This window comes from Hylobates moloch, unplaced genomic scaffold (genome assembly GCF_009828535.3).
Source record: "Hylobates moloch isolate HMO894 unplaced genomic scaffold, HMol_V3 SCAFFOLD_23, whole genome shotgun sequence".
Lineage (NCBI taxonomy): Eukaryota > Metazoa > Chordata > Mammalia > Primates > Hylobatidae > Hylobates > Hylobates moloch.
Genome location: NW_026652298.1, coordinates 5,521,973 through 5,534,747, shown reverse-complemented (window position 1 = coordinate 5,534,747; position 12,775 = coordinate 5,521,973). Strand labels below are relative to the sequence as shown.

The following is a 12,775-nucleotide window of genomic DNA, read 5'->3' as shown; positions in this document are numbered from 1 at the left end:
GTAACATTTTTTCTATGTGAACTCTAATTTTCTTATCTTGTATGTCCACAGGTCTTGAAATCCTCCTTCATATAGGCTGTGAATATTTGTAGGAGATTTGGTTGAGGTAGTCTTTAATAAACTCTTTCTATATTGAAGAATATAAGAATCAGCAGGGGTGGGGGGAATGTCACTCTGAATTCTCTCAGACTAATAATAATTACTGAGAATCTTCCAAATACATCAAGCAAGCTTCATTGATTTACTAGTCTGGAGAGCATTTTAACTTTTATATGACACTGAAGTATTTATACTTTGAAAAAATTTTAAGGTCGGGCACAGTGGCTCATGCCTGTAATCCTAGCACTTTGGGAGGCCGAGGTGGGCAGATCACCTGAGGTCAGGAGTTTGAGACCAGCCTGGTAAAGGTGAAACCCCATCTCTACTAAAAATACAAAAATTAGCCAGGTGTGGTGGCAGGTGCCTGTAATCCAGCTACTAGGGAGGCTGAGGCAGGAGAATGGCTTGAACTCTGGAGGCAGAGGTTGCACTGAGCCGAGATTACACCACTGCACTCCAACCTGGGTGAAAGAGTGAGACTCTGTCTCAAAAAAGAAAAAAAAAAAAAAAAAGAGAAAACTTTAAGAGTAAAAAATTATATATTGAGCTAACTTTATCCTTCAGACCAAATCAACTATTCCATAAGAAAAAGTATATTGTTTTAATAAGGATTTGTACATATTATATCTCAGTCTTTAACTTCCACACAGCATCTCATTTCATGATTATCATTTTATTAAACAGTTTTTTTTTTTGTTTTTTGTTTTGAGACGGAGTCTCGCTCTGTCACCAGGCTGGAGTGCAGTGGTGTGATCTCTGCTTACTGCAACCTCCGCCTCCCGGATTCAAGCGATTCTCCTACCTTAGCCTCCTGAGTAGCTGGGACTACAGGCACGCACCACCATGCCCAGATAAGTTTTCTTTTAGTAGAGACAGGGGTTTCACTATGTTGGCCAGGATGGTCTCATCTTGACCTTCTGATCTGCCTGCCTAGGCCTCCCAAAGTGCTAGAATTATAGGCGTGAGCCACCGCACCTGGACTTAAACAGTTTATTTATGAATTTTAGGTGATTTTCAGTTTTTACTTATTATAAATGACATCTCGGTGTACATCCTTGTACATGTATTTGCAAATACATCTATAGTATATAATTCCTATAATGGAATTGCTGGATCAGAGAGGCAATAACCTGGAGGGTATTAAGGAACTATCTAAAACAGGCTGTGTAAATTTATGGTCTTTACAGTGTATAAAAGCAGTAACAGTTACCTTTAACTTCAAAAATTAAATTTGTTTCCAACCAGTGAAGTACAGAAAAAAATTAAATTTGGAATACAATGATTTTAACTTCTTTCAGGTAAACAAAATAAGAACTTACCTCGTTCACTTCCACTGCCACTTCTGCTTTGAGAAGTATCACCATAACCTGTAAGGCATTGTTTTGCAACATATTTAGATAAAACACAGCTGCTGCTCAAGCACACAAACCACGTTGTTATTTCTATTCAACAAAGTTATTACTTAGGAATCCCGGTCCTTTAACCCATCCATCTCTTAATTTTAGATTTAACGTTTTTTTTTTTTTTTCTTCAAGTCTCACTCTATCACCCAGGCTGGAGTGCAGTGGCACAATCTTGGCTCTCTGCAACCTCCATCTCCTGGGTTCAACCAATTCTCGTGCCTCAGGCATCTGAGTAGCTGGAACTACAGGCACATACCACCACGCCCAGCTAATTTTTGTATTTTTAGTAGAGATAGGGTTTTGCTATGTTGGCCACGCTAGTTTCGAACTCCTGGCCTCAAGTGATCCACCTGCCTCAGCCTCCCAAACTGCTGGGATTACAGGCATGAGCCACCACGCCCGGCCTCTAGGTTTAACTTTAACCTTAACCTCATTTGAACATTTTTCATCAATTGTGTTTTCATTTTCACTTCAACTCACACAAATCCTTTTCCCCTAACTCAGAATCCTTTATTCCTCTAGTTAATAATTCACACCTCAAATTAACTGGTAGATAACACAGAATAAATAATTCACATTGCACAAATTTTTATAAGGGAGACAAAATTGTCCACATATTTTTACCTACAGATCTAAAAGCAGAGAAAAATCATAAGCCAAACTAGTATACTTTAACATATATATTAGGTTTACTAATCCTAGTGCTAAAAACATATATCAATAACTAATATTCAGTAATAAGTTCTATTTCTCACCTGTGCCACTTAATCTTAATGCTGATCTTCTATAACCAAAAAGGCCACCAGTGCGCTGCATACATTCGTCTGGGTCTAAGTCATTATCTTGATTTGCAGAAAGTAAAATTAGATTACATTACTTTGAAGAAGTTTTTTAATCGCTCAGTAAACAGAAAAAAATCAAGTTATAGTATCAGAAGTTAAAAGATGCGGGGTAAAATAGAAAAATACTGTCCTATTAAACTAAGTTAAACTATTCTATTAAACTAAGTTAAACTATTCTATTAAACCAAATTAAACTAAGTATTGTGCAAAGGAATTCTCTACAAATAATGTCCTTCAATGACAAATTACTCCCTCAAAATGTATTTAGAATATTTCATAAAATGAATTAGGGCCAGTGCTATGCCAAAATATGACACAAGCAAGTTAAATCTCTAGAAATTGCCTGAGAAACTTCACATTGCATCATTTCACTACTTATTCCTCAAAATAGCACCTCTTGCTCCCACTGTTGCCAAATCAAACCTTACCAGTCCTGCACGGTAACCCTTCAAAATCCCTAAACTTCTGTGAAAGTGACAATTCACTAGTCTGTTACGCATCTATTAAATCATTATTACAAATTTATGTTTTTAGCTTCCAAAACCATAAATCTATTCTCCTCTGTTAAGAGGCACACACATTCCAACAATGACCTCTGAAGTCAATACCTTATCTCTAAAAAATGATGGCTGGAAAAATTTAAGGTAGAAAGCCACACTGGTGAAAGAAGGTATGTGGGGAGGCAGAGACACATAGAAGGTCACCTGTTTATAAAGTCAGCCATATTATCAAAGCTCTTAAAACAATGAATAGTATGTAATATTAAAGAACTGAGTCACTCAAACTTATTTTTAAAATTCATACATTTCAACTTAACCAATATGCAATTAAATCTGTCTAAAAAATAATGTTATATACAATGTGGTGATTAATGTGTATTAGTCACTGAGCTAAGCTATTCTCATATAATCCTCATAACAACAACCTTCTTTGATACATATTTTTTTTAATCATTTTCTTTTTAACAGTTCATGAAGCACATCATTTGCAAATCCACTACTAACTTGGACTTCCTAGACCAAATCCTCCACGGCAACCTCGGAAACTACCTCTTCCACCTCTTCTGGATGGCCCTGAAGCTTCTGAATTATTTCCATCTCGATAGCCTATAATATTAAAACACAAACAAGAACAACACAAAACAATAACAAAGAAATCTTGGGGACATGGTCAAATTTAATTTAAGCCTTGAATAATTCAGTAACTTTAAACAAGTATTTTAAGGCATTGTTATCAAAAAAATGACATTTTGACCTATTAAGTGTTCAATTTTACTAATATAAATAGATATGGCTACAATTTTTTAAAACCTCACTGCTTGCTTTGAGAATCGAGTCTAAAAATCACCTAAAGGAAAAAGTAGCACTTGAATGAAAACACTGAAAGTCACCAAAACTGCACCATTAACTGGATTTCCACAATGCACAAAAGAATTAAATAAATCCTAGGCTTGTATCTGCTCCATATAGAATATAGTAAACATCTTACTCAAAGCACAGACATGCAGGCACATATAAAGTGTGATTTCCAGGTACAAACAATTTTTAATTGAATTGAATACCAAAAGATTAGTAGAAACAATTCAAGTAAAATTTAATTGCACATAGGGCAGACTCATAGGGTAGAACCAGATTATTGCAAAACCAAGGTGCCAACTGGGCAGGATATAGAGACTGTTCCATTTGTAAACTTGCAACTATTTACACTTAAAGAGAATGATGAATAAAGAGAAATTCTATATATGCTATTTCTGAATATTAGAGTATACGTATTTTAAAGCCTATTTAAAAATGAAACAAAACCCTTCAAAAAAATTTATCTTCTGGAACCTTTTCTGTAAAGGTATATTTTCATGACAGTAAAAGAATATATAACACATATATAAATTAAAACTATAATAAAATGAAAGCTTATCTCCACTGCCCAGCTTAAGACTAAAATGTTTCAATATATTTGCAGCCCATGTTTTTCTTTTGCCCTATGCTTCTCTTCTCCCTGAGCACTCCTTCCAACTAACATCCAACCAGCCAATATCCTGAACAGTTTATCATTTCCTTGCTCTTAATTTTATCAACTACATACTTAGCCTTAAGCAACATATTAGTGTTATCTTAGAGTCTTACGAACTAAATGGAACTAAACATATCTTCTTCCACCTTTTTTTTTTTTTTTTTTTTTGAGACAAAGTCTCACTCTGTCACCCAGGTTGGAGTGCAGTGGCATCATCTCGGCTCACTGCAACCTCTGCCTCCAGAGTTCAAGCGATTCTCCTGTCTCAGCCTCCCGAGTAGCTGGGATCACAGGCATGCACCAACATGCCCGGCTAATTTTTGTATTTTCAGTAGAGACGGGGTTTCACACTGTTGGCCAGGCTGGTCTGGAACTCCCGACCTCAGGTGATCTTCCCGCCTCGGCCTCCCAAAGTGCTGGGATTACAGGCGTGAACCACTGCGCCTGGCCCCACGTCTTTTTCCTTTTATTGAACTTTGTTGACGTATGAAACTACTTCATTTACTTTTACTGCTGAACACTCTATTGTATCCGTTTCGATTTCATTTATGTCTACTACCTTTTTTATTTCTGAGTTTTCTCCCTTCTAACTACTTAGCTTGAACACTTAACTCACATTTTTTCTGAGAAAAGAAATATTTAAACTATTTTCAATCTAGTCTTCTTCCTGCAAAGCTCTGTCCTACTAGATTTCCTCTATTAGCAAGTTTTACATTTTATCCTTTCTCTGATGCATTTAAGGCTATAAAATTTCCTCTAAGAGGCAGCTGCTTTAGCTATATCCTCAAAGTTTTCATGTGTTCTGTTCTTACTGTTATTAAATTCTAAGTATTTCAGGATTTCCATATGAACTGTTATTCATAAACTGAGAAATTCAGTTTCTAAATCATGAAGGTTAGACTTATTGATTTCTACTTTTATTTTAATAAGAGAACATGACCTATGATATATTTATCATAGGTCACTCTTAAAAGATGATCAAATTGTACATATATTCCATACATGCTGGAAAAATATGTGATTTATAATTTTAGAGTATATGATTCCAAACAAATATTAAATCAAGCTGAGTAAGTGGCATTCAGATCTTCTATATTCTTACTAATCTCTATTCTGCTGTCTCAACTTACTAGGATTTGCAAATTTTTCCTTATGTCTATTTTCCTTTGTGCATCTTAGTATATTGTTAGATTAGAACCATGTTCAGAACTATAATGTCTTCCTGATGAATTTCTTTATCCTTAATAATTCTACCTTACAGTATACTTTGTCTCCTATTTCTATTCAGCTTTGAGTTATTGAACACGTTTTTCTCTTTACTTTTAAGTTTCAGGGTACATGTGCAGGATGTGCAGGTTTGTTACACAGGTAAACGTGTGCTATGGTAGTTTGCTGCACCTATCAACCCATCACCTAGGTATTAAGCCCAGCATGCATTAGCTCTTTTCCCTAATGCTCTCTCCCCTTGCCTGCCCTCCCCCCGACACCTACAGCACCTAGTATTCCTAGGCAGTCTCCCATCCAAGTACTAACCAGGGGTCCAACCCTGCTTAGCTTCCAAGATCAGACGAGATCGGACACGTTCAGGGTAGTATGGCCATAGCCTATTTTCTAATTTAAAAAAAAAAATTTTTTTTTTTTTTGTAGAGACAAGATCTAGTTGCTCAGGCTGGCCTTGAATTCCTGGCCTCAAGAGATCCCTCCCCTGTTGGCCTGCCAAAATGCTAGGATTATAGGCATGAGCCACCATGCCTGACCTCTTTACTTTCAACTCCATACTGAAATATGCTTACCTATATTATGATTACTGATACATAGATCTTTTATTTCTACAATCTTTGTGTTTTCTCTTTACAGAGTTTTTTCGATGCTTTTTGTTTTCCTTTCTGTCCTGTTTTCCCCAAATCGTAAAGCTATGTATTTTATTTTTTACCAATTTTCACCATGAATATTTAGGAAATAAACTATTTTCAATCTAGCTTTCTTCCTACCAAGCTCTGTCCTTCTATTGGATTTCCTCCATTAGCAAGTTACACATTTTATCTTATACCTTCTCTGATTACCCTTCAATTTTACTTATTTAAGAAATATTTTTCCTTTCAACTGAGCTGGCAAGAATTTAAGTCTTTTCATTTGCTAATATTTTAGTTCACTTTTGTTTCTAGAACCCCTAAATTAATAGTCATTATTGCTAGTTTATATAGTCAATACTCAAGTTTACCAATATGTTTACCTGTTTTACATTTTTTACGTTTTTTTTTGCTCATCATTGCTTCTTGTTTCCTATGCCTTTCTTCCTGCAATCAGTTGTCTTATTACTGTATACAATCTAGTAGTTCTTACTCAACAGTATGAGAGTATTAAATACCATTTTTATCTGAATGGCCTTATTTCTCCCTGGCACCTAATTATCTGAATATAGTTATTTGGGTTCAGAGCTATTCTCCTTCAGCATTCTGAAGATACTATGCTATTACATTCTGACATCTACCTTTACTGAAGAAAATTCTGTTGTGAATATAATGTTCTTCTAAAGGCGAATCTACCTTTTTTTCTCTAGTAGTTTTACAGGTTTTTAAAAATCTTTGTAATACTATAATTTCAATACATGCATAAGGGTATGAATTTTTTAATTTTATTTGCTGAGGACTCTTGTGCCTCTCTAACTCTGGAAAAGTCTCATCTATTCTCTTTGAATATTCTTCTTTCCCGTCCTTCTCCCATTTTCTGGCCTCTCCTCAGGAGACAGTCATATGTTGAACCACAAGTCTTAGTCTATCTTCCATACCTTATTTATTAACTGCTCTCGTGTTTTCCATTTCCAAGTTTGGAGAATTTCCACAGATTTATCTTTGGATTAATTCATTCTCTTCATCTGTGTTTAATCTTTACCTTTAATCACTCTGTTCTTTTCTGTAAGTTTCTAAAAATTCAAATTGAGTCCTTTTCTTGTTTTTTGTTTTTTGAGACAGAGTCTCTTTCTGTCACCCAGGCTGGAGTGCAGTGGCGCCATCTCAGCTCACTGCAACCTCCACCTCCTGGGTTCAAGTGATTCTCCTGCCTCAGACTCCGAGTAGCTGGGACTACAGGCCTGCACCACCACGCCCAGTTAATTTTTGTATTTTTAGTAGAGACAGGGTTTTAACATGTTGGCCAGGTTGGTCTCAAACTCCTGACCTTAGGTGATCCATCCGCTTTGGCCTCCCGAAGTGCTGGGATTACAGGTGTGAGCCACTGCACCCAGCCAACATTAACATACTTCTTAAAGTAACATGAGTCCTTCCAGAAGGTATAGTCTGCACTTCATAAGGGACAGCTGACAATCTCTTATAACTCTTAAAGATGTTTGGTGACAACATCTTCAGAAAGAAATTAGCTTATAAATCATCTAACCTTTGTATAAAAGAAAAAGGAACATCTTTTATTACTTTTTTAAAAAATACTTACCAGATAGTTATTATATTTCTACATACTAACAAATAAAATGAAAACACTAAAATGATATGTATCACTGACATCAGCAAAAATGGCCAAGTAAGGAACTCTAAATTCCACTACTCCAAAAAGGCAAGGAAAAAAATGGGCAAGAACTGTCAGAATTAACTTTTTCCAAACTCTAGAAATGAATGAAAGGCTTGAAGCAACCCAAGGAATTTTTTTTTTTTTAAACGGCAAATTTGGCAGCATTTTAACTTACCCAGTTCCATCTCCCGGCAACTCAACTTGTAAGTATATAACCAAAAGATTTGAAAACAGGGACTCAAACAGATAACTGTAGGTGAATGTTCATAGCAGACTTACTCACAATAGTCAGAAAGAAGAAACAATCCAAGTGTCCGTCACATGGATAAACTAAATGTGGTAAATACATTATATTATTCAACCATTAAAAGAAATGTAGTTTTGATGCATGCTACAACATGGATGAACACTGAAAACAAGATGCTAAGTAAAATAAGCCAAATACAACAGGACAAATATTGTATGATTCCACTTGTATGAAATACCTAAAATAGACAAATTTCATAGAGAACATGGAATAGAGGTTACCAAAGACCAGGGTTAAGGGAGTATACAGGGAATTGTTGTCTAATGAATACAAAGTTTCTATTTGGGTGATGATAGTGATGACAGAATACTGTGCACTTAATGCCAAAAATTATACACTTAAGAATAGTTAATATGGGAAATTTTATGTTATAGAGATCTTACCACAAAAAAGCTCAAAATATCCCAAGTTTCACGAAAACTATTAATCTATAAATCCAAGAAGTTCAACTCCAAGGAGGGTAAACCCAAAAAGATCCACATCTAGACACATCAATATAAAACATCAACAAATGGTGCTAGAACAATTGGGTATCCATATGCAAAAGAATTTGGACCCCCACCCCACACCATCTATAAAAATGAACTCAAAATGCATCAAAGACTTAAGTGTAAGAACTAAAACTATAAAATTCTTAGAAGGAAACGAAAAAATCTGCATGACTCTGGATTAGGCAACAGTTTTCTAGTTATAACACCAAAAGAACAAAAGAAGATAAACTGGGTTGGATAAAAATTTTAAATTTTAGTGTTTCAAAGGGTACTATCAAGAAAGGGAAAAGACAACCCACAGGAGGTTATTAAACATTTGCAGGCCAGATGCAGTGGCTCACGCCTGTAATCCCAGCACTTTGGAAGGCCAAGATGGGAGAACTGCTTGAACCCAGGAGTTGGAGACAAGCCTGGACAACATAGTGAGACCCCATCCCTACAAAAAATAAAAAAACTAGCTGGGCATGGTGGCACATGCCTATAGTCCCAGCTACTCAGGAGGCTGAGGTGGGGGGACTGCTTCAGACCAGGAGGTTGAGGCTGTCGTGAACCATGACTGTGCCACTGCACCCCAGAGTCCCGGTAACACAGAGAGACTCTGTCTCAAAAAAAAAAAAAAAAAAAATTAGATAAATTTAAAAAAAAAAATAAACATTTGCAAATCATGTAGCTGATGATACACTCATATTGAGAATATATAAATAAATCTTAGAACATAAAAAGACAACCAATTGTTAAAATGAGTGAAGGATCTGAACAGACATTTCTCCAAAGATATACAAATGGTCAATAAGCATATGAAAAGCTGCTCAACATCACAGTCATCAAAAAATGCAATCAAAACAACAATAAGGGCTGGGCACTGTGGCACACGTGCCTGTAATCCCAGCACTTTGGGAGGCTGAGGCAGGCAGATTGCTGGAACTCAGGAGTTCGAGATCAGCCTGGGCAATGTAGTGGAACCCCATCTCTAAAAAAATACAAAAATTAGCCGGGCGTGGTAGTACACACCTGTAGTCCCAGCTACACAGAGGGCTGAGGTGGAAGGATTATTTGAGCCTGGGAGGTTGAGGCTGCAGTGAGCCGAGATTGTGACAGAGCCCTCCAGCCTCGGTGAGAGTAAGACCCTGTCTCAAAAAAAAAAAACCAAAAAAAACCCACAATGAGATACTACTTCACACTCAGTAGAATGGCTATAATTAAAAAAAAAAAAAAAACAGTAACAACTAGTATTGGTGGATGTGGAGAAACCAGAACCCTCATAACACTGAGGGTGGGAATATAAAATGGTACAGCTGCTATAGAAAATAATTTGGCAGTTCCTCAAAAAGTCAAACATTAAGAGTTAGCATATGACACAGCAATTCCACTCCTAAGTATATACTCCAGAAAAATGAAAACATAGGTTCACACAAAAACTTGTACACAAATGAATATGGCAGCATTAGCCATGACAGCCCAAAAGTGGAAACAACTCAAACATTCATCAGCTGAAGAATAAACAAATGTGATGTAACCACACAACGGTACAGCCCTCATGAATGGAATTAGTGTTCTTATAAAAGCAGCCCCAGAGAGCTGCCTGGCCTTATCCACCATGTGAGGACACAGAGAGAAGACACCATCTATGAACCAGGAAATGGGCCCTCACCAGACACTGAATCTGCTGGTGCCTTGATCTCAGACTTCTGACTCTCCAGAACTGTGAGAAATAAATTTCTGTTGTTTACAAAGCTACCCAGTTTATAGCATTTTGTTATAGCAATGCAAATTAAGATAGTTTTTTCTTCTGGAAATCGGTTAAGCTGATTCTAAAAATCACACAGGAATTCAAAGGACTAAAAATAACAGGCAATCTTGAGGTTTTCATTTGTTTTGTGTTGTTATAAAGGAATACCTGAGACTGGATAATTAATGAAAAAAAGGTTTATTTGGCTCAAGATTTGATATCTGAAAATGTTCAAGACTGGGCATCTAGTAAGAGCCTCCGGCTGCTTCCACCCATGGCTGAAGGTGAAAGGGAGCTGATGTGTTCAGAGATCATATGATGCAGAGGAAGCAGACGGTACCAGGCCCTTTTAACAACTAGCTGTCAAGGGAACTAATAGGGAACTCACTCAACACCCCCACAAGGAAACAGGTCTATTCATGAGGGACCTGCGCCCCCATGACCCAAACACCTCCCATTAGACCCTACCTCCAACTCTGGGAATCAAATTTCAACATGAGAAGGACAAACATCCAAACCATAGCACTTGAAAAACAAGCACTTGAAAGACTTACAATGCCAGATATCAGGACCTATTATGAAACCACAGTAATTAGATTATGGGGCAATGGTACAAAAATAGAAAAACTGACCAGTGGAATAAAACCTAGAGAAACAGATACACATATATAAGCCACCTAATTTAGGACAAAGGCAGCCCTGTAGTGCAGAGTGGAAGGGACAGTCTTTTCAGTAAGTGATACTAGGTCAACTGAACATCTATATGGAAAAAAAAAAATGTATATTGATCCTTACATTATATACAAAAATAAACTCCAGATTAATGACAATTACTTTTTTTTGTTTTAGACGGGGTCTCTCTGTCACCCAGGCTGGAGTGCAGTGGCGCAATCTCAGCTCACTGCAACCTCTGCCTCCCAGGTTCAAGCAATTCTTCTGCCTCAGCCTCCTGAGTAGCTGGGACTACAGGCATGCGCCCAGCTAATTTTTGTATTTTTAGTACAGATGGGGTTTCACCATATTGGCCAGGCTGGTCTCGAACTCCTGACCTTAAGTGATCTGCCCGCCTCAGCCTCCCAAAGTGCTGGCATTACAGGCATGAACCACCACGCCCGGACTATCTTTATGTACTATTCTTGCAACTTCTAAGTTTTAAATCATTTACAAATAAAAAGGTAAAAGTAAAGATAATCAATAGAAAAACGGGCAAATGACTTGACAAAAGATGTCCAGATGTCCAAATGACCAATAAACATAAGAAGTGCTCCCCATTCCATTAGTGCAAAAAAAATAGAAATTTAATACATAATGAGTACACCACCACACAACCAGCAGATGGTTAAAAGGAAAGAAAAAGAAAATACCAAGCATTGGTTAGAATGTGAGTGTATCTTAGTTTAAACGTTGAAAACATTTGACAATACTACTAAGGCCAAAAATATATATAGCCTATGACCTAGCAATTCTTTTTCTGAGTATGTACTAATGACACCCAAAAGAATACTAGAATGTTTACAGAAGCACTTTCATACTGGCCCCAAACTGGAGGTAATCCAAATACCTATCACTAACAGAACAACAGTAAAACAAAAGAATACTAAACAGTAATAATGATCTACAATTGCAAAAAACACACTAAGAAGGTAAACATAAAACACTACATACTATATGATTCCATTTATACTAAGTATAAAAAGAGACAAAATTATCGTATGCTGTTAGAAGTCATAAAATAAGTTTTGGGGGTAATGAGTCATTAGTGAGTAAAAAATGAACATGAAAAGGGGCTTTTGAGGTGCTAGTAATTTGTATTTCATGACCTGAATGCTGGTGAACACACTGAACTCAAGTAAGTTCAGTTTGTGAAATATAATTGAACTATACGCTTATGGTATGTGTACCTGTCTACATATTTTAATATAAACATATATACACACATGTATTTTCTGAGTGACCCCTATATGCAAACTTCCTATCCTCAAATGTATACATCTACAGAGAATGGGAATCAGAGATACCCTAAAAAATGGCTGTGTCCCTGCTAATTATCCTACACTAATCTATAAGTCAGGACCAAGCACATAGAGCTGCAAATGGTTTCGACTGCCTCACTTAAATATGAATTAAATTGATTTAAAGTAAATGTTAATAGTACAAAAGATATTCACTGGTCTGAAGAAAAAAATTTCAAATATGAGCTACGTTTGAGGAACATTAATTGCCAAAAATTGCTTGGTAAAAAAAATATGGTAAAAGATGAGTTTTGTTTTTTCTTAGCTTAACTTTCTCCCCACCACCACCCCTCTCCACAATTATTGTAAGAAGTAATTAAGGAGACAGTCTTCCCACATTCTGAAATCCACAAGTCCTAC

General features: G+C 36.5%; 1 protein-coding gene and 1 pseudogene across 5 annotated transcripts in view; both read right to left on the bottom strand.

Moving 5' to 3' along the window:
* Positions 1-12,775, bottom strand: part of DDX4 (DEAD-box helicase 4) — an 81,542-nt gene that overhangs the window by 32,652 nt on the left and 36,115 nt on the right. For 4 of the 5 annotated variants that reach the window (XM_058434121.1, XM_032145135.2, XM_058434118.1 and 1 more), the window contains 3 exons: positions 3,349-3,450; positions 2,258-2,344; positions 1,419-1,466 (listed from right to left, as the gene is read on the bottom strand). In XM_058434121.1, the coding sequence (XP_058290104.1) occupies positions 1,419-1,466; positions 2,258-2,344; positions 3,349-3,450 (237 nt within the window). The remainder of the gene's footprint in view (positions 1-1,418; positions 1,467-2,257; positions 2,345-3,348; positions 3,451-12,775) is intronic. The other variant, XM_058434119.1, reaches the window with a different exon arrangement.
* Positions 5,839-5,959, bottom strand: LOC116462783 (5S ribosomal RNA; annotated as a pseudogene).